The sequence below is a fragment of the Panthera uncia genome, chromosome B1 (genome assembly GCF_023721935.1).
Source record: "Panthera uncia isolate 11264 chromosome B1, Puncia_PCG_1.0, whole genome shotgun sequence".
Lineage (NCBI taxonomy): Eukaryota > Metazoa > Chordata > Mammalia > Carnivora > Felidae > Panthera > Panthera uncia.
In genome coordinates, this window is record NC_064811.1 from 71,006,213 (window position 1) to 71,028,979 (window position 22,767).

The 22,767-nt window shown below is 38.0% G+C and overlaps 1 protein-coding gene across 1 annotated transcript in view; it reads left to right on the plus strand.

Annotated features, from left to right (window-relative positions):
* PKD2 (polycystin 2, transient receptor potential cation channel) overlaps window positions 1-21,972 on the plus strand; it is a 54,696-nt gene extending 32,724 nt beyond the window's left edge. The window contains exons 7-15 of the mRNA XM_049630861.1: window positions 856-1,023; window positions 3,933-4,114; window positions 5,248-5,368; window positions 9,208-9,306; window positions 12,494-12,615; window positions 13,115-13,232; window positions 14,327-14,490; window positions 18,816-18,963; window positions 19,324-21,972. Of these exons, the coding sequence (XP_049486818.1) occupies window positions 856-1,023; window positions 3,933-4,114; window positions 5,248-5,368; window positions 9,208-9,306; window positions 12,494-12,615; window positions 13,115-13,232; window positions 14,327-14,490; window positions 18,816-18,963; window positions 19,324-19,560 (1,359 nt within the window). The 3' untranslated portion in view covers window positions 19,561-21,972. The remainder of the gene's footprint in view (window positions 1-855; window positions 1,024-3,932; window positions 4,115-5,247; window positions 5,369-9,207; window positions 9,307-12,493; window positions 12,616-13,114; window positions 13,233-14,326; window positions 14,491-18,815; window positions 18,964-19,323) is intronic.
* The last annotated feature ends 795 nt before the right edge of the window (window positions 21,973-22,767 follow it).

The following is a 22,767-nucleotide window of genomic DNA, read 5'->3' on the forward strand; positions in this document are numbered from 1 at the left end:
AGCACTTTCCATACATATACCTTAATCCAGTGATGATGGATGCATGTAGGGACCAATGTTGTAGGCCCAGAACTGAAGTAAATGTGGAAAGTTGCATGGTCGTGGGTTAAGGAACAGAAACAAGAGGGAAACCCTTGGCTCACACATATTCCCACTGCAAGCCTTCTGGAGCCCTCTCTGACCATCATTCCCACCATCCTTTAAGACCAAGCATATTCTTTTTCCTTCGAGCACCCCTTTTAGAATGTCTTGTTTCACCCTTCACCTTATGTTGTACAATGCCAACTCCTTAGTAGGCTTTTGGGTTGCTTATTTTTGTGTGTGTACCTGGTCTTGAACCAGAGTGTAAGTTTCTTAAGAACAGAGTTTGTGCATTTTACTTCTGTTTGTTCCTCTTAGCCCCTGGCACAGTGCTGTATACATAGATGTCCACTATGTATTTGTTAAATAGTAGAAGGAATGGATGGCTGGCAACTGGAAAAAAAAAAAAAAAAAAAAAAAAAGCAAGATGGGGCTGAGAAAGCAGAAGGGTGGAAAGTGATTTAAATGAGAGTGGCAGAAAAAACAAGGCATCCTATTTGAATTTGATTTTGTAATACAGCAACATCTCTCATGTGTTTGTGCACATGGACACGTGCATTTATTGGATTTCTGTTGCTAGCAAAGGGAATGCAAGCAGCTTATTGTTTTACTTGTATTATGGCTGTGCTCAGCATTTAACATTTGTATGAGTGATTTGGATAAGTAGATTGCTGAGCCCTAGGAGTAATACATGAGTAAGAAAAAATAGTCATTTTAAGGTAAGTTGCATATTTCTAAAACACTGTAATAATATATAAATCTTTTGTTTTCCAGCTGTCAGTGGTAGCTATAGGAATTAACATATATAGAACATCAAATGTGGAGGTGCTACTACAGTTTCTAGAAGATCAAAATACTTTTCCCAACTTTGAACATCTGGCATACTGGCAAATACAGTTCAACAATATAGCTGCTGTCATAGTATTTTTTGTCTGGATTAAGGTAATTTACAAAGTTCATGTTCTGGATTTTCAATAATATTTTTCCCTTTCTTTTTTTATTTAAAATAAATTTTAATGTTTATTTATTTATTTTTGAGTGAGAGGGGGAGGGAGAGTGGGGGCGGGGGTGAGGTAGAGAGAATGGGAGATACAGAATCCGAAGCAGGCTCCAGGCTCCAAGCTATCAGCACAAAGTCCCACATGGGACTCGAACTCATGATCTGTGAGCTCATGACCTGAGCCAAAGTCAGACATTTAACCGACTGAGCCATCCAGGTGCCCCTTTCCCTTCTTTTTATTAACATGAGTCACACAAAATGTTGGAGGACTTGAATGTGCTTTTGTGGTTAAATTCAAATGCCAGCCAAAGCTGCTTCATATTTTACAAGTAAGCTAGCAGGATTCATGTGATCTTTCATCTAACTGTGTATGATGCTTCCTACTACCTGCGGTTTTGCAAAACCAGTCCCTGCAGATTTGTTTCACAAATGCAATAAGACACCTTCTCAGTGTCCTTTGGGTCTGTGGCCCTCAGCTACACTAACACAGGGACAGGTTGGGTTTTACCTGATATCGGGTGACCAGGTGAAGGAAAGGGAACTAAGAACAAGTTGGGGAGAATGGAGAGGGACAGAGAGATGCACTGGAAATGATCTGTGGAAGAATTGTCTCTTTCCCAGGTGGAGGCCATATGGCCATATGGCTTTACCTAGAATTGAGGTTGGGACAAATACATACACTTCTGAGTAGTACCTTTATGACTCATCTCCTTTTCCAAAACAGTGTGCATTTCCATGTGTGTGCAAGGTTAGGGCATTTCATACACAAATGAGCCTCAATTCTGGAGATGCAGAAAATTTTAGTAATAATGGGGGTAGCTCCCCAGCTGTCCCTTGTGAAATTCTATCATTCTGCTATCAAGACAATAGCTACTAGCCCCAAGTGGCTATTGAAATTGAAATTTTAATTAATTAAAATTACATACAGTTAAACATTCAGTTCATCAGTCACTCTAGCCACATTTTAAGATCTCAATGTCTGTATATAGCTGATGGCTACTATATAGGGCAATGGAAATAAAGAACATTTCCATCATGTCAGAAAGTTTGATTGAACAGCACTGTTCTAAAAGGTAGTAACCAGCAGTTATTTATTTTCCTGAATTGGTATTCACACCTGAAAGGCCTGAGATTTATCAGAGGATATAGATCTCATCCTCTCTTCCTATTTATTTAGTTACATGCTTGTTCAGGAAAAAGCACCACTAATACACCAAACCTTTATCATAAAATAGTAATAATAATCCAAATCTAATAGGAATTACATAAAGAAATGTGATTACCACAACCCTCAAAAAAATTTTATTGTGGCCAGAAACAATTTCTAAGAGTTCTTTAAGTAAAATTCTAGAGATTCCTTTTCAATGTGTCCCTCAGGTTGAGCATTTTATTTAGTGTTTTGCTTATAAACATTCTCCCAAAACTTTAAGAACCATTAAGTTCTTTAAGGCAGGGATTGCACCTTGACTTCTGATGTGTCCTCCCAGCGTTCTTCCCCCAAGACTTATGCCACAGGTTGTCATGCCCCTGGGCTGTGAGGAACATCCTGAACAGACATCCTTAGTGCCTCGTTTACAGAAATGCTCAATATGATTTGGCAGTCAGATAGCGCTGGGCTAGACGGCTGGCTCTGAGCCCTGGCTGACACCTGGGGGTAGAATACCAATATTTAAATCATTGCAAAGACTTGAGGCAGTGTACATTGCTCTTTCCACCGTACCTGACACATCATTGCTAAACAATAAATGACAGTTAATAACATGCGATGAATATTTCCTGGAGGGATTTTTTTTAACAGTTTTCACTTGTTGGTTTTTTTCCCTCTTAATTTATTTTCTTAAAAATATTTATTTATTTATTTATTTATTTAGAGACAGCAAGGAGGGGAGGGGCAGAGAGAGAGGGAAAGAGAGAGAAGCCCAAGTAGGCTGTGTGCTATCAGCACAGAGCCCAATGTGGGGCTCAATCACATGAACCTTGAGATCATGATCTGAGCTGAAATCAAGAGTCAGATGCTCAACTGACTGAGCCATCCAGGTGCCCCTCCCCATTCCTCTTTTATCTCAATCTTTCTTGGGGTAAAAATATCACTAATCATCTTAATTATGATTTAAACCAATTTTTACTGTATTGTAACCATCATGTAAAATGTAAGCAACATCAGGGGATGAGCTTTGTTCTGTGCACTGCTGTTTGCAACTCCAAGAATAGTGCCTGGCACATGGTAGGCATTCAACAAGTACTTTTTGAATGAGAAAATAGAAGTTGCTGGGTTTGGGGACAAAAGCAAGTCATTATTCTCTCTCTTAAAAAAATGTTGGGAAGCTTGGGATTTTTCTCTTCCTCTCTCTCTGCCCATCCCCCCACTCATGCTCGTTCTCTCTTTCTCAAAATAAATAATGAACTTTTTAAAAAAATGTTGTAAAATACACATTAACATAAAATTTATCACTTTAACCATTTTTCAGTGTACAATTCAGTGGCATTAGTTACATTCACCATGTTGTGCAACCATCATATATATTTCCAGAACTTTTTCATCATTCCAGCTGAAACTGTATCTAGTAAAACTAACTCCCAATTCCCGCCTCACCGCAGCTCCTGGTAACCTCTATTCTACTTTCTGTCTCTATGAATTTTCATATTCTAGCTACCCCATGTTACTGGGGTCATACAATATTTGTCTTTTTATGTCTGGCTTATTTCACTTTAGCATAATGTTTTCAAGGTTAATCCATGTTGTGGCATGGATCAAAACTTTATCCCTTTGTAAGGTTGGGTAATATTCCATTATGTGTATATACTATATTTGTTTACCCATTCATCTGTTGATATCTTCCCTCTCTTACAGCTCTTCAAATTCATCAACTTTAACAGGACCATGAGTCAGCTCTCCACAACCATGTCTCGATGTGCCAAAGACCTCTTTGGCTTTGCAATTATGTTCTTCATCATCTTCTTAGCATATGCTCAGTTGGCATACCTTGTCTTTGGCACTCAGGTTGATGACTTCAGTACCTTCCAAGACTGTATGTAAGTATATATGAAATTATAAAAGAAAAATTTAATCAGAGCCGTCCTTGCCTCCTCAAGGATAAAGAAATCTTTATGGTTGCTATTTAACCACCAAGTAGTTTTAAATAGTTATTTAAAAATAAGAATTAATTATCTTTCCCAGAAGCAATTACCCACCAATGTAAAGATGGCAATGTATAATACTGATAAACTTAAGGTAGCAACTCTAAAGTCATAAGAGATAGTAGAACAGCTACAGTAAACCATTATGATTACAAAGACAGAGGTCTTCTTAGCACCAAATGCCAATGGTAGCTTTTAAGAGACCATTTGCCTAGATTTTCATTCTTATTCAATATTGTTGCCATGTATTTTAAACTTCAGGTTATTTTCTAGAAAAAAAATAGTATTTCTAATATTCTACGAGAAACTCAAACCGATGTAGGAATTTTCTGTCCTTTTCCAAAGTTCTCATATATGATATTAAGACTAAAAAAAAAATAACCAGTATTACATTTCCATGCCATTTGGAAAGAAGTCAGTCAGGAAAGGAGAAGAGGATTATGATAATAGAAGTTAAAAGGGTTTTTTGTGCTGGGGGATACCAAATTATGTTGCTGTTCGATGGAAGTCGGAAAGGGAAATGATTTTACTGATTAAGACCCCAGCATTGGCAACACACGGCCACTCAACACCACTTTGAGAGCGTGTGAGGATATTGGATCTTTGAATGCATACAATTTTGGCTATCTTTCAAAGTCTTTTTTTAAAGAGGTTTTAAATTCAGACCCAGGGTGACCATGGTGAAGTTTAGAGTTAACCATCCATGTTTTAGCCAGATTATGGATTAAATTCTTGTAACTGGTTGCTTTATGAGTCATCTAATAATTATTGTGTTTTCTTTTTAACCAAATGGAAATAATGTATTTAGCACAAAAGTATATGATTTTTATTCCAGAAAGCTTCAATTGCTCGAATAGTTAGCATTAGCAAGAATTTTCCAAGGAGACTGACAATTTTCTATTATCTGGCAGCTGTGCACACTGATAAAGAGGTCCAAAAGTGTGAAATCATCTTTAGGAAATGTTACATCAATGCTGAACAGTCTTTGTTTTTGTATTGTAGTGTTTTGTTTTGTTTTGTTTTTATAGCTTCACTCAATTCCGTATCATTTTGGGTGATATCAACTTCGCAGAGATTGAGGAAGCTAATCGAGTTTTGGGACCAATTTATTTCACTACATTTGTGTTCTTTATGTTCTTCATTCTTTTGGTATGTACACTTTTGTTTACAGTGAGGTGATTTAAACTTCATAAATCACCATCTTCCTTTTTCTCTCATGCTCTAGAGTCCTTATTTTTTAAAAGACTCAGGAAAAACTGTAGATGAGAATACATATTTTATTTTACTTCTCATTGATTCAGTTTTAAGTCGCCACCAAATAATCTTTTGCATTGTCTTTCATTTATCCATATATATGTCTATTCAATGTAAAAAAAAATTAGGTCACATGCAAATTGATAAAGTCACCTAAAATAATGCTTTGCCTAAAAAGTAGACTACTTACATATTTACAGCCTTTTTTAACACAGATGTCAGCACTTTCGTGATCACTTGCTAGCATGACTTTTCATTCCTCTTTTTCCTCTTTTCTTTAAAAAAAAAGAAATAGGAACTGACAAAGCAAGCTAGATCCAGGATGTCAAGAGTAATATATGAGTTAATTATTGCTTGTCAAGCTTAAGATACTTTGTCTTGAATTACTTATATTTAACACATCTAGAGACTGCCCACAGAGAGTATTCAAATTTTAAATTTAAAACTAGCTAACAATGGATAGAAATTGCTTTAAAAGTTACTTTCAAAAATAACTTTTCATTCTCTTGATTTGGTACAAATGAACATTTTTAACATTTTGACCTTAAGTTAATTAATATTTTTTAAAAGGCATTTTGTTCTCCATCTTAACATTTACATATTTTACTGAGTAATTATTCATTTAAGTTAGCTTAACCTAGGCAGTGGGTGTTTTTTTTTAAGTTTATTTATTTGGGGTGCCTGGGTGGCTCAGTCGGTTGAGCATCCAACTTTGGCTCAGGTCATGATCTCGCCATCCATGAGTTTGAGCCCTGCATCAGGCTCTGTGCTGACAGCACAGAACCTGAAGCCTGCTTCGGATTCTGTGCCTCCCTCTCTCTCTGCACCTCCCCTGCTTGCACTCCATCTTTCTCTCAAAAATAAATAACCATTGAAAAAAAAAATTTTTTTTAAGTTTATTTATTTATTTTGAGAGACAGAGAGAGAAGGAGGGAGGGGCAGAGAGAGGGAGAGACAGAATTCAAAACAGGCTCCAGGCTGTCGGCACAGAGCCTAACGCAGGGCTTTGAACTCAGTAACCAAGAGATCATGACCTGAGCTGAGATCAAGAGTACGGTGCTTAACGGACTGAGCCATCCAGGCACCCCAGCGGTGGGTGTTCTTTATCCAAACCCTAATATTTAAGTCTTTCCTTACATTAATCACCATCATAAGAAAACAACAAAATTGTCTCCATTTTCAATAAATTTTATAAGATCCTTTGTGTAAAGTTCAGTAATTCAGCGTAATATTCCCAAAGTTGGTCCAAGCATTTAGTGGTTATTTACAGATTGAGTATTAGATCTACCTTGGTAGGATTGAAAGAGTCAGCAATATCACGCAAGTCCATTTGTATCTTGCACAAATGTGTTATTAGTTTTAAAGTTAAGCCTCTCTAGTTTCTTTTTTCTATCATATGTTAAAGAAAAAAATGGAACAGTAAGCCTTTTTCATCTCTAATATTGGTAGTACTTTGGATTCTGGAGCATCTGAATCCCCGAATCTCTACTAGGAAAACAAAAACCAGGAATTGAGAGCTCTGCAGTGGACCCTTTCGTTAACTGCTGGCCACCTAAGTTTTCTTTGTGTGTCCTTCTGCCAAATGAGGAACATACCTGTGGCAATTTGAAATGGTCAAATGTGGACTTGTTTGAATGTTGTCTTCTGGTAGGCAGTGCCCTGCAATTGTTCAGTCATTTCGTCAAATCAGTCACTAGAACATGAAAAGAAGCGTTTAGCTTCTGTCTTTATACTAAAGTAATTTTTTGTGCTGTTACACAAAAAGGAATTGCTCTCCCTGAACTCCACTCCTCTACCCCTCACTCCCCCAGAGAGAGGTGGGGAGTTACAATCCAGATTTTTCTTTAAAGAAATGACAAGCCGAGTACAGGGTTGGCCATTTTTCTGTGATGACTGCCGGGTGTTAATTTATTGCCCTGGCTGTAAAAGAAGCTACCGTGGTGAGAGGTGGCCCAAATGAGCCAGGAAGCAAAATCCTGTCATCACCAGGAAAAGACCTCTGATTGCACAATTAAGCAAACCTTCTGAGACAGGGTGGAGAGGAGGGGGGCTTCCTCTCCCCACACTTTCAGTAGTCTTTCTCAGCCACTTTCGGTTTTTTAAAAATCTCTTCAGAGGACCCACCCTTTAACCCTACACCTAAGATATTTGCAGGCATTAGCTAACAGCCATTTGGAAACTTTTAAAAAGAGAACATTAGTTGCCTGGGTTGGGAGGGAGAAGGTGGGAATGTTGCTCCAAATGCAAAGGTCTGTGCTCGGAATTAAACATTAAGCCACGAACTTACATGCATTTTATATTTTATTCTCATTTCTGCTACAGAATCTTAAACAGTGTTCCTCCTTAACTTGCAATGGTTTAGTAGCCCATTACAATAATAGAGCTCCCATTTGTTCATTCATCCATTATTCAATAAATATTTGCCGAGCCACTGTTTCCAGGCAAGCTGCTATGTACTGGGGGTACAGTGGTAAGGAAAGTAAGAGACCAGCTCTGCCCTCATGAAAATTCCACAGATTTGTGGGGAAAACAGACATAATCAAATACACAACTCTGAGTTCAAACCATAGTTATGTGTCAAAACGGAAAAGTGAAGGAAGAGCGTGTTAAAGAAGGACTGGATCAGTTGGGTGTGGTGCTTCAAGAAAAACCTGTTGGAAATACAAACCATTATCCTCGGGAGAGGAAAAGTTAGGAAAATGAACTAACCGTCACTGAATAATAATAGCTATAAATATGTAGCACTTACCATGCATTAGGTCCTGTCCTAAGTACTTTTACATAGATTATCTCATTAATTCTTATAAAAATCTGTAGTATTATTTCTTCCACTTTATTAATGCAAGAATAAATAAATTTTAAAATAAAGATTAGAAAAAAATTTTTAATGTTTTTATTCATTTTTGAGAGACAGAGAGAGACAGGGGAGGGGCAGACAAAGAGGGAGTCACAGAATCAGAAGCAGGCTCCAGGCTCGGAGCTGTCAGCACAGAGCCTGAGGCAGGGCTCAAACTCACAAACCATGAGATCATGACCTGAGCCGAAGTTGGACACTTAACTGACTGAGCCACCCAGGCACCCCTAAAGATTAGAAAATTTGAACAATATAGTCTTGGCAGTGCTAAGACTGAAACCCTAATGTGCTTGACTCCAAAGTCTTTGTCTTTTTCACTAAGCTTTTCTTGACCCTCTTCTGTGAAGCCTACTGTATTTCTATTTGGAGAGATCTTTTTTTAACTCTTCAAAACATGGTCTGTAAATCTCAAGTAATATATAACAACATTTGGAATAAGCATAGGATTCCACTTGTCTGTATTGATTGTTGTAATTTGAAGAACTGTGTAGAGTTCTAAATTTCTAATAATTTACGTCAAATAAAAAAATGTAGAGAACATAGACAAGCAAAAATAATAAAATAGAGTAATACCACCATCCATCAGTAAATACATCAATATTTTGTTGTATTTCATTCTTATCTTTTTTTGCAAAATGTATCACAATATATGGTTTGTAAGTAAGAAAATATATTGTATTTTCCTTTGGCATGACTTAATGGAAAAAATAATTTTCCCAAAGAATATAACAGCAAAACTATTAATTTATGACTTCTTAAGACATCAGATTACTTAAAAAAAAAACTGAACAAAAATACATATGTCAAATTTTGGATTGATGTTTAGAAAGTATATTTAGGTTTCTTCTTTAATCTCAACTTTCCTTTGATTTACAAACAGAATATGTTTTTGGCCATCATCAATGATACTTACTCCGAAGTTAAATCTGATTTGGCCCAGCAGAAAGCTGAAATGGAACTCTCAGATCTTATCAGAAAGGTATGACAAGCCCTAATTCTCAGAATTGTTTTCATCCTCTACATATAATGAGCATTGTTTCAGCCAGATTTCCACAGCAACACTGATCCATTGTCATTGTTAAAATAAAGAGTAGATTGCTACATTTCAGGAATGATTTAAAAGTTCTCTGTCGGGGCGCCTGGGTGGCTCAGTCGGTTAAGCATCCAACTTCGGCTCAGGTCACGATCTCACGGCTCTTGAGTTCAAGCCCCGCGTCGGGCTCTGTGCTGACAGCTCAGAGCCTGGAGCCTGTTTCAGATTCTGTGTCTCCCTCTCTCTCTCTCTGACCCTCCCCCATTCATCCTCTGTCTCTCTCTGTCTCAAAAGTAAATAAACGTTAAAAAAAAAAAAAATTAAAAAAAAAAAAGTTCTCTGTCTCAGAGCTAGAGACCGGTATGCTGTTAACTTGGACTTAAATTCTGGGAACCTGTAAACGCCCTAGAATTAAATTCTCAACAATCTCTTTCAACTCTTGAGAGCTGAGCTGCTGGCTTCATCACCTTCACTTATTTTGACAACACCTCCAGGTGGCTCTCACTTGCAGTTCCAGAATTCAGAATAAATTGGAAGAGAAAAATATGAAGACGTCTCTGCTTTTTTCTATCTCAAATACAATTTAAAAGGAGAAAAAAAAGTTTAGAAACAAATATTTTATAGTCCACCCTTTACCCTTGATCTTCCAGAGAAGTTTTTAAATAGTCAAAGGAAAACTGTCCATGGCATCAGGCCACAGCCTAAGGGTCTGAGGACTTTCACTTATGCACGCACCCTCTCAGGAAGTTAATTGTTAAATGGAAGGGCAGGACAGGAAAGCTGGGTAACTTTGTTCTTTTCAATGTGACTTCTTTATTTGGTCTAAAGTATAAAACTTAAGCAACAACAAATAACTACATCTGAAGTACACAGCTTGTTCCCTAACATCATTTTGCTAAGATACCAGTGGCTCCTTGACTGATCTTTTTCTGTTGGTTCAAGTCATAGGACTATGTTGTCTGTCCTGTTTGAACAGAGAACTTCCAGTTCTTAAAACAAAGTCCCTTCCATGGGACCTAAGATGTGTGTTATCCTGAATTTTGCAACAACAGCTTATTACACGTTAGCAAATCTCCAAAGTATATCCAAGCACTCCTTACTTTGCGCTCTGGTTTTGGTATGCACAGATTTCAATTAGTTCAGTTAAATAACACCAGCCTCTCAATGCAGTTCATATATCAGTTATCACAGTATATTGACTATGAATAATAGTATAGAAGTACAAACTTGCAATTCTCACAGAATATCTTAGTTATCACAGTATATTAACTGTAATAGCATGACTATAAACTTCACTGCTGGCTCTTCAGTCTACAAATCATTACATAAGTAACAGATGTGTATCATAACCGGTGAGCATAACATCACTTCTTACAAAGTCTAGGATTGGTCCCTGAGCATCTGCTGTTCAGTTCAGGCACAGAACATGTAGTTGTGTTGCTTCTGTATCTCCCTGTGAAAAACCCATGTGACATTTTGCAAGAATGCATGATGGAAAAGGAGAATGGGCCAGCAAAGATGAAAGCATAGCAAAGAAACAAAGAATGACAACACTGAAAGTGAAATTCAAAACCAGTGTAACAGATTTCTAGGCTACGTAGCTGGGCGTGGAAATGTTGACATTACTACCCTTCAAGGTCTTGAATATCAATGGATAGACAGATATACAGTCAAAGAGCTTAGTGAAGCACATTTATCAACATGAATGAGGGCAGTGGTTATGAGGAAAAGGCTGACAATGTCTTCAAGGAAGTGACACTGACAAACAACCTCACGTTAAAGGAATTCTTGGAGATATGACATGGAAAATGCAAAGGATAAAATGTTGGGAGCTGACCCATATTAAGAAAAGATTATGAAAGCTCCCCAAGACATAGAAAAGATGCTTACTCCATATCATATGTTATACAGGAAGAAGGCATGTGCTGTTCAGACTAGTCTGGATAATTTTTTTACAAAGAAAGAAAACATTTTAATTTTCAGTGTTTCTGAGGTTTTAAATTTCAGTGTACCAAATAAATATTCACTTTACTGTTTTTTAAATTTTCCTAATAAGTTTATAACCAACACCAAGAAAATTTTAATGCTTTGATAAAAAGTTGTTTTTTTTTCCCCAATATATGAAATTTATTGTCAAATTGGTTTCCATACAACACCCAGTGCTCATCCCAAAAGTGCCCTCCTCAACACCCATCCCCCACCCTCCCCTCCCTCCCACCCCCCATCAACCCTCAGTTTGTTCTCAGTTTTTAAGAGTCTCTTATGCTTTGGCTCTCTCCCACTCTAACCTCTTTTTTTTTTTTTTTCCTTCTCCTCCCCCATGGGTTTCTGTTAAGTTTCTCAGGATCCACATAAGAGTGAAACCATATGGTATCTGTCTTTCTCTGTATGGCTTATTTCACTTAGCATCACACTCTCCAGTTCCATCCACGTTGCTACAAAAGGCCAGATTTCATTCTTTCTCATTGCCACGTAGTATTCCATTGTGTATATAAACCACAATTTCTTTATCCATTCATCAGTTGATGGACATTTAGGCTCTTTCCATAATTTGGCTATTGTTGAGAGTGCTGCTATAAACATTGGGGTACAAGTGCCCCTATGCATCAACACTCCTGTATCCCTTGGGTAAATTCCTAGCAGTGCTATTGCTGGGTCATAGGGTAGGTCTATTTTTAATTTTCTGAGGAACCTCCACACTGCTTTCCAGAGCGGCTGCACCAATTTGCATTCCCACCAACAGTGCAAGAGGGTTCCCGTTTCTCCACATCCTCTCCAGCATCTATAGTCTCCTGATTTGTTCAAAAAAGTTGTTTTTTTAAGTTTGTTTGTTTAATTAATCCCCACACCCAACACAGGGCTTAAACACATGACCCCACGGTCAAAAGTTGCAAGTTCTTCTGACTGAGACAGCCAGGTGCCCCTCATAAAAGGTTTTAAAGGTCACGGAGCAATCATAATTTTTCCTGTTGATTATTAACATCACTTCACATAGTTCAGGCTTGCATGGTCATTTTTATAATCCTGCAACTACCATGCAGAGCAAGGTCTGCACAGGTAGTTAGTTACTACTGTAAATGGATGGTAAAGTGCATGTAAAAAGAGAATAAACTAAACCAAATCTTTTCAACAGGGCTACCATAAAGCCTTGGTCAAACTAAAACTGAAAAAAAATACCGTGGATGACATTTCTGAGAGTCTGAGGCAAGGCGGAGGCAAGTTAAACTTTGATGAACTTCGACAAGATCTCAAAGGGTAAGAATCACTCTGAGGCCCAGGGAAATTCTTTTTTTTTTTTTAATTTTTTTTTTCAACGTTTTTTATTTATTTTTGGGACAGAGAGAGACAGAGCATGAACGGGGGAGGGGCAGAGAGAGAGGGAGACACAGAATCGGAAACAGGCTCCAGGCTCCGAGCCATCAGCCCAGAGCCTGACTCGGGGCTCGAACTCACGGACCGCGAGATCGTGACCTGGCTGAAGTCGGACGCTTAACCGACTGCGCCACCCAGGCGCCCCCCCAGGGAAATTCTTAATGGAAAGATAAGTTCTTGGTGATAAGGATATTTTTGGCCCAACCACTTACTCATAGAGATGCTCTTTTTTCAGAGTAGGTGTCTTTCTGGCACATATTAATAAGAGAAGAGCTGGCCCTGATTCAGCAATTTCTCCTTTATTCCTGCATTTTGATGTCCCTTTGTTTGTACTGTACTATGTACACAAGTGATTTCATCTGTAACCTCTCAATAATTTCAGGAAGGGCCATACTGATGCAGAGATTGAGGCAATATTCACAAAATACGACCAAGATGGAGATCAAGAACTGACCGAACATGAACATCAACAGATGAGAGACGACTTGGAAAAAGAGAGGGTGGGTCTCATTTAGGAGAACATGATTTGATTCAGTACCCACAGTGTTTCAGACACCATGCTAAGTCATGGATTACTGAGAGCCTTTCTCCTCTCTCTGTCTCAATTCATGTTGTAATGCCCAGCTTATTCTAAAAAGGATATATAACATAATAATATGTAAAAATGCAATAAGTTGGCATCAGTGTAAAACAATCAAAATGAAAAAATGAGGTAAAACAAAAGTGAAATATAAAACTAGACTAGGAAGCTAAAAATGCTTCCATAAAAATACATGTATGTTGATTAAAGATTGGGCTATAAATCTGGCCCTAAGTTTTCTGGCCATCAGCTTCAAAAGGGAAACCTGAATAGTCACACACCTCACTGTGTCCATGAGAGTGGAGGAAAAAGGATTCCCAGGAGATGTAAAGTAATTGTTCTTTAACATTTATAATGAAACAAAACTAACTACTGCCTTCCATTTGAATACTTCTTATGAAACTGTTAGAAGTAAACTCACATGGTCTTTTATAATCAGAAAGGATAACTAAAAGCTTTAACATTAACATTAAAAATAAATGGTTAAACGAACCAAAAAATATCCATTGTAATTGAGGTACAGAGAATGCAGGTGAATACTATATTCCAAAGTTCCTTCTCTATGAGGAGTAGTTTCTAAACTCTGCCCCACCGAATGGTGCCAGTAAGTGAAAAACTTCCCCAGGCATAGTGAAATCACCTTTCACAAGGCTGCATTTAGTCAAAATTTTTACTGTAAGATTATATCCTTCCAACTTTGTGGCTATTAAATGTGTTATCTTTTATGAAAAGGTGATAATATATTTCTTCCTCTACCTTTTTCTCTGCTTTGTTCTATTTTTAATGTTCTTTCTTGTCCAAACAAGTTAGCAGTCCCTTGCTGGTCATTAAGACCTGTTTTGAAAATTTGCCAATCCATGAAATTTACAAGTGTGGGAATCACAGTCTGGTGTTAGCCACAAAGAAATCCTAGGTAATTGGTACATACCCATTTGCCATTTGCCCAAGCCCTCAGTGAAGCTCTGTGGGGACTGGGTGTTCTCGCTCCTCACCCAGTGATCCCATGTTCTTCAGGAGGATCTGGATCTGGATCACAGCTCTTTACCACGTCCCATGAGCAGCCGAAGTTTCCCAAGAAGCCTGGATGACTCTGAGGAGGATGATGATGAAGACAGTGGGCATAGCTCCAGAAGGAGGGGAAGCATCTCCAGTGGGGTTTCTTATGAAGAGTTTCAAGTGTAAGTATAAAGGAATTGGCAGGATTTGTGTTGACAAGAGTTTAAATGAGATAAAGCAGTTTCTCCCACCTCTCTCAGTTTAATTCTTTCCATTACTAATCATCAGTTTCTTTTTTTTTTTTTATAACTTTTAATGTTTTTTTTTCAATAGAAGTAATATGTTCCTTATAGGAAAGTTAGCAAATAAATAGAAGAAAACATTACGATCTCTCCTATTCCCGCTAACCCAAAATGTAATTTTGGTGTTTGTATCTCCATTTACATGTTTTTTGTTTTTCATGTGTTTTTTGTTTTTATGGCCTAGCACAAGGTATATCCCAAAGAATGTTCCATGAGCACCTGAGAAGAATGTATGTACTACTGTTGTTAAGTGGAGTGTTCTATAGGCGTCTTTTAGGTCTTTGGTTTATAGTGTTACTTAAATCTCCTATTTCCTGTTGTTCTGGCTAGTTTCATCTACTTTCTGAAAGTGGGGTATTAAAGTCTCCAACTATTATTATTAAATTGTTCCTTCATTTCTGTAAGGTTTTGCTTTGTGTATTTTGGAACTCTGTTGTTAGGTGTATAAATGTTTATAACTGGTATATCTTTCTAATAGATTGACCCCGTTTTCATTAAAAACTGTCCTACTTTATCTCTAGTAATTTTTTTTGTTTTAAAGTCTTTTTTGTCTGATATTACTATAGCAACTCCAATTTTCTTATCATCGCTTTTTGCATGATACACCTTTTTCTGTTCTCATTTCCAGTCTGTTTGTATCTTTGAATCTTAGGTGTGTCCCCTGTAGACAGCATATAGCTGGACCTGGTCTTTTCATCCAGTCTGGTAATCTTTGCCTTTTGATTAGAATATTTACTTCATTTACATTTAATGTTATCATTAATATAGTTGGACTTACAACTACCATTTTTCTTCTTATTGTTTTTTAAATGTTTATTTTTGAGAGAGAGGATGTGTACACACACGTGAGCAGAGGAGGGTTAGAGAGAGAGGGGAACTAAGGATCCAAAGTGGGCTCTGTGCTTACAGCAGACAGCTGGATACAGGGCTTGAATCCATGAACTGTGAGATCATGACCTGAGCCAAAGTCGGATGCCCAACTGACTGAGCCACTCAGGGGTCCCTTATTTTTTATTTTCTGTAGGTGTCATATCTTTTTTTGTCCTTCTTTTTCTCCTTTGTTGCTTTCTTTTACATAAAGTAATATTTTCTAGAGCTACATTTTAATTCCTTTAATAATTTTTTCACTACATTTTTTAGTTATTTTTTTAGTAGTTGCTCTAGCATGTAATATATACAAATTGATTTATGAGGATCTACTTCAGATTTATATTAACTTAATCCAAGGCGATATAGAAATATTCCTATATAACTCCTCCCCTGTTTTGTGCCATATTACACATATTAATCTATGTTACAAATCCAATACAACATTGTCATAATGATCACTTCATATAATTTTAGGTCTCTTACAGGAGACAAGAAAGAAGAGAAAGTATATATTTATAGAGTTTGTTATATTCTTTTTCCTACTTACCATTTCTGGTTCCCTTCATTCATTCCTGTGGGTTCACGTTACCATCTGGTGTTATTTCCATATTCCAGTACAACTTTGCTCTTACCCCTCTTTTGTCCTGCTACTGTCAAATATATTATTATATTTCTGTATGTTATGGGCCCAACAATACAATTGTGTACATATTGTCTTACACAATTGCTTTTTAAATCAGTTAAGAGGAAAAAAAGGAAAAGAAACATGAATCTGTACTGCCTTTTATAGTTACATAATTAGCTGTACCCAGTGCTCTTCGTTTTTTCATGTGGCTTCTGATTACTATCTGGATCACTTGATGTCAGCCTAAAGAACTTCCTTTAGTATCTATTCTAAAGCAGGCCTGCTAGCATGAATTCCCTCAGTTTTTTTTTTATCTGGGAATATTTTTATTTTCCCTTCATTTTTTTCTGGTCTCCATTGTTTCTGATGAGAAGATAGCTGTTAATCTTACTGCTACGATTAGCAGTAAGATCTTAGCAGTCTTAACCTCAGCAATTTTACCTTAGCAATCTTACCTCAGTGTTATACATGATGAGTCACTTTTCTCTGATACTTTCAAGATTTTTTCTTTGTCTTTGTCTTTCAGTATTTTGACTGATCTGAGTGTGGATCTCTTTGCAGTTATCCTATTTGGAGTTCATTAAGCTGCTACAATGTGTAATATTTTCATCACATTTAGGAAGTTTTCAACCATTATGTCTTAAAGTATTTTTTTGCTGCTTTCTTTCCTTTCCTTCTGGGATTCCTACCCTGTGTTTGTTGGGGTGCTTACAGGTATCCTACATTTTTCTTCACTTTTTTCCTCTTCGGCCCTTCAGATTACATAGCTTCTATCCATCTGTCTTCAAGTGTGCTGATTCTTTCTACTGCCAGCTCAGATCTACTGTGGAGACCCTTAAGTGACTTTTTCATCTCATTTATTGTACTTTTCAGCTCCAGAATTTATATTTGGTTCTTTAAAATAATCTGTATCTCTTTGTTGATATTTTCCAAAGCAGACCAGCTTCATCTTAACTGTTTATCACCATAATCTCCATTGTTTTCAAAAGCACTCTTAGGCTTAGCACTTTGTTCCAAATAAAGACAGTTCTCTTGGGGGGAAGCTTTGGAGCTCTCTGTTCTGTGGCCTGACTATCCCCTGGGCAAAACCCCTGTGCTACTGCTTCAGAGAGAGGGGCAGGGACAGTGGTCTACTTCCCAGAGTGATACCCCTGTTTCATGAATCAAGCACTGGGCTGGGATGGCAGCCTTCAGTCTTCTCAGCTTGCCTCTCCGGGCATGGAAACTCCACCCTATAGTTGGCAGATGAGTGGAGGAAGAGAGCCTCATAGCTCGCTGCCACTCTTGTCTGGATTGGATCCTCTGCAATATGGATTCGGGGGTGGAGGCACAGGGATGAGAACTGCGCAGCCCACCCCTTCCTGTGAGATACCAGAGCCCCCCACTGGGAGTAGAAGGGAGTGGGAGTCCTGTGTTCATTGCCTAACCCAACTGGAGTGGCACTTTTGTCACGCTGAACTGGGGGAGAAAGAGGGAGCAGACTCTCTGAAATTCAGTGGATTTTTTTAAATAAATGCTTCTTCATTTGCTGTGTACCCTTAAGAAAATGTCCAGAGTTTTGAAAAAAATTTTTTTGATAATTTTCAACAGTTGCGGTTGTTTCACTGGGAGAGAGCTTACAAAGCCCTCCTGTCACCATTCCAGAAATTGTCTCCTATTTCTATGTTTTTAAAGCATTTACATAAATTTTTTTATTCAAAATAATGGGATCACTACTGAACAGTGTTTTCTAACTGCTTTATTTACTTAATATATTGTAAATACCACTATTCCATTAAATATTCTATCACCATACAATTTCTGGTATCTCCATAGAATTCCATTGTATAGATGAAAATAACATATTTGAAAATTTTTCTATTAATTATTTAATGTAACCATTTTTCAGTGAACCACTATTAATAAGCAGAACTCTAATGAATATGCTGGTAGCCCAAAAAATCACACATATACTTACTTCCTTCGGAAAATTTTCAAGAAATGGAATACCTGAATAAAAGCTAAACATACATAAGACTTCTAATACAATGTTGACTTGCAGAGAATTTGTGCCAGTTAGCATTCCCATCAGCAATATATGAGTTTATAGCTAAAGTTTGAGACTGCTGATTATCATCTTGTTTAAGAAAAATATCTTAGCACTTCCATTTGAAAAGCCAGCTGGGGAGCACCTGGGTGGCTCAGTTGGTTAAGTGTCCAACTCAGCTCTGGTCACCATCTCACGGTTCATGAGTTTGAGCTCCGTGTTGGACTCTGTGCTGGCAGCTCAGAGCCTGGACTCTGCTTCAGATTCTGTGTCTCCTCTCTCTGCCCCTCCCCCACTCATGCACTGTCTCACCGTGTCTCTCAAAAATAAATAAATGTCAGGGCGCCTGGGTGGCGCAGTCGGTTAAGCGTCCGACTTCAGCCAGGTCACGATCTCGCGGTCCGTGAGTTTGAGCTCCGTGTTGGACTCTGTGCTGGCAGCTCAGAGCCTGGAGCCTGTTTCCGATTCTGTGTCTCCCTCTCTCTCTGCCCCTCCCCCGTTCATGCTCTGTCTGTCTCTGTCCCAAAAATAAATAAAAAACGCTGAAAAAAAAATTAAAAAAAAAATAATAAATGTAAAAAAAATTGTTTAAAAAAAATGTTTTTAAATGAAAAGCCAGCTGGGGTGAAAAGGCAGCTCACCACACAAGGTGGCTTTCCCCCTCTCACCTGTGGTTTCCTGCAGCCTGGTGAGACGAGTGGACCGAATGGAGCATTCCATCGGCAGCATCGTGTCCAAGATTGATGCTGTGATCGTGAAGCTGGAGATCATGGAGCGGGCCAAACTGAAGAGAAGGGAGGTTCTGGGAAGGCTGCTAGATGGGGTGGCGGAGGTAAGTGGTCATCTGACACAGAAACACTGATTCTAGAAAATATCAGGGTAGTCATATTTTGTAGTGTTTCATCTGAGAGGTTTTCTGAGATGTCTATAACTGCAGATCAGTGCAGATCAGATGATAGTCTGGAGGTATTACTTTCTTAATACTGTTCGGATGGTTCTGCCTTCACTGAATGGTAGAATTAAGTCAAAAAGTCACTCCAGTAGCTCAGAGAATTGCTATATATGCTATAAATCGCCAGTGTTATTTAATGTTGACAGATTATTTGGCCCCCTGATTTCCTAAGGCAATTTCTAAGTACAAAAGTGTGCATCCCCCAACCCCCAACATCCTGATCTCTTTTTCCTTTGTTAGGATGAAAGACTGGGTCGTGACAGTGAAATCCACAGGGAGCAGATGGAACGACTAGTGCGGGAAGAGTTGGAACGCTGGGAGTCTGACGATGCAGCTTCCCAGATAAGTCATGGTTTAGGCACGCCGGTGGGACTGAATGGTCAGCCGCGCCCCAGAAGCTCCCGCCCTTCTTCCTCCCAGTCTGCAGACGGAATAGAAGGCGCAGGTGCAAATGGGAGTTCCAATATCCAAGTCTAAGATGTGTGTTAGTGTGTGTTCCTAATAGGGGAGAAAGGGCTGTCCTGAATGGCCAGAGCAAGTACACTATTTATATGCCCTGACCACCATATGATGCTGGTCTTTGTGACCAACTGTTAATTCTTCTGCACTTTAATTTATTTTAGATAAACTTTGCCCATGGATCAAAGAAGATTTTTTTTTCTCATATAAGAAACCTAGGTGTAAATATTGAGTACAGAAAAAAAAAATCTTTGTAAAGTACATGGAGTGGTCTGCCCACTTGCTACCATGGATGAGTCTTCTCAGTGGACAACAATGTAGCCTTTAAAGCTAGGAGAGAATTGTCAAAAGCCTTCTGAGTTTTATTTCCAGTCACAAAAATCAGTATTGTCATTTTTTCCCAGTGCGTGAAGGGAAAGTAGGGGCATTCTTTCCCACTCGGGCTTGGTTTATGGACATAAAACATAGCTTGCTTTAAAGAAAGGAACCCTTTGTTTCAACTACCTTCCTGGGGCAAACATTTCCAAAAGATGAGCTGGAAAAGAACTATGAACCGTGGAATGGGTATGTAGTCATTATGCTAGAATGTGTATGAATGGTGAAGATACATGTTGAATACTGTGCTTTTTTATCATTGTATTATAGTTCATGTCCGTGGGAATAACTGTTTCATTTGTTCATACTGTTTTCACTCTCATTTAAAATGAGCTGCGTGATGGGGCGCCTGGGTGGCTCAGTCGGTTGAGTGTCCGACTTCAGCTCCGGTCATGATCTCGCGGTCTGTGAATTTGAGCCCCGTGTCGGGCTCTGTGCTGACAGCTCAGAGCCTGGAGCCTGCTTTGGATTCTGTGTCTCCTTCTCTCTCTGCCCCTCCCATGCTCATGCTCTGTCTCTCTCTGTCTCTTAATAATAAATAAACGTTTAAAAAAAAAAAATAAAAAATAAAATGAGCTGCGTCAAACCACCAGATTGATTGTAGGTTAAAATGTCATCTCTAGCCATGACATAGGAAAATTAGAAGGAGCCCTGTCACTCAGTTTGACTTTTTCTTTCTTTCTTTCTTTTTTTTTTCTTTTTATGTTTATTTTTGAGAGAGAGACAGACAATGAGCAGGGGAGGGGCAGAGAGAGAGGGAGACACAGAATCTGAAGCAAGTTCTAGGCTCCGAGCTATTAGCACAAGAGCAAGTTCCAGGCTCTGAGCTGTTGTTAGCACAGAGCCTGATGTGGGGCTTGAACCCACAAACCCTGAGATCATGACCTGAGCCGAAGTCAGATGCTTAACTGACTGAGCCACCCAGGTGCCCCATCAGTTTGACTTTTTCTTATAATTAGTTTAGTATAAAGATTCGTCCATATATTCTCTTCCCGCATGGTTCAATTTACTTGCAACTGAAATGAACGTTGTAACTAATCTGGGAAAGCCGACTTCCTAAATGTTTTCATTATGTACTGAGGGTTTTAACTCAGCAGATATGTTCGTTTGAAACAAAAATTTACAGGAGTTTTGAAATTCATATGCAAACATTATAAAACTGAAGTTTGAGTTTTATGCTGTTTTAAGAATATGGAACTCAAATAGTCTGATTCAGCAGTTCAAAACTTGAATGTATAATCTAAATGGAGCTCAATTTTAATGAGAAGGAATTTCTGGTATTGAAAATCCATTCATGATCAGAACGTATCAGCCACAGTTTGAGTTTGCAGCAGTTTTTGGTTTGTTTGTTTGTTTGTGTTTTCATTAGGAGAGGGTCCCACCAAATTTATAGAGAAGAGATTATTTCTCAATAAAAAATAAAAAAATCTAATTTTTCAAAAGTGTTGAATGAGGTGACCTTTTGAGAGAGCTAATGGGACAAGCAAGAGAGAATGCGTTGCTGGTGAATTAACTCTGACTTGGAGAACAACAGAAGGGAGGCCTGAGTTTGAATGCCTGGCTTTAAGTCGTTTACGTGATTGATAGAATATGTCGGTCAAATCTTCAGTTAAAGCCTGAGCAAACAAACCTGCCTAAGCTGGCTTCTATAGAAGTGATACGCATTGGGTTTCTTTAATAGTTATTTCTCATGCTTTATTTCCATCTTTACTTTCTTTTGAATATGCTACATGAAGTTCTTTATTACTAGGTACTGAAGTTTGCATTCCAGGGATATTGAGTGTACGTATTTATGTGTGTGTACCATGTTGTTACATGTACAAACTTCAATTTGAAGTGCAGCCATTATGTGGTATCCATGTGTATTGACCACGTGCCATATATTAATTATGGTCACTAGAAAATCTTTTTATGTACTTATTATCATCTTGTTTCTCATTTCACCTGTACGATTTTACAAAATTCTTTCTTTTTACCCATAAGTTACATACTTTTTTTTCTCTTTAGTCATGGAGAATTCCCTCCTTTTCCCTCTCCTATCATCTTCCCCTCTATATCTGTGATTTTAAGAAGATGTTACATATGCAAGTCTCTCGACAATTGAGAATTTCATTAATGTGTAATATTGAGCAATTTACTTCTTAATAAAGACTTGGTATAATAACAGATGTAATAGTTGTCTGTTTCCTAAGTAGAAGCAGCTGGGGTAATTTGCCTTGTATCATGAGACTAATTACTAAAGGTTTAGACTTTGAAACAGGCATCTTCTCTTTTATGTCCAAAAAATATGATTGACACATTACTTCTTCAGCAGTATGTACCTTCATTAAGTTATTCTGATGACTGTATAGTATTCCCTAATGTGCAACCACATTTTACTTATGCATTTCTGTAGTGAATAGTTGGTTTTAATATTTCTGTTATTTCAAAATCTTTGAACGTTAATGTTAATTTCCTCGTTGACTTTTCATGAGTTCCCCCATGGGTATATAACAGGAGTCAGACTGCTGAGTGCCAGGCCTATAAATATTTAATTTTATTCAGAACTCTCAGGTTGCCCTCCGGAATGACTGCATCCGTCCATGATTCCACTACATGCATGAGATTACCAGTTTTATATGTCCCCTCACCAGCATCAGTCCCATCCAGCTTCCTGCTTTTTGTTAATGGCATGGTTTTAAAGTGAGGTCTCATTTTATTTTGCATTTCTCTGATTCCTAATTCCTAAAGTTGAACATCCCCTCATATAAATGTTCAACATTTGGGTTTCCCTTTTGGTAAGCTGCCTATTCAAACCTTGAAACTCTTACACTTTGATCTGATGGGAAACAAGTATGTTTTTGTTCATTG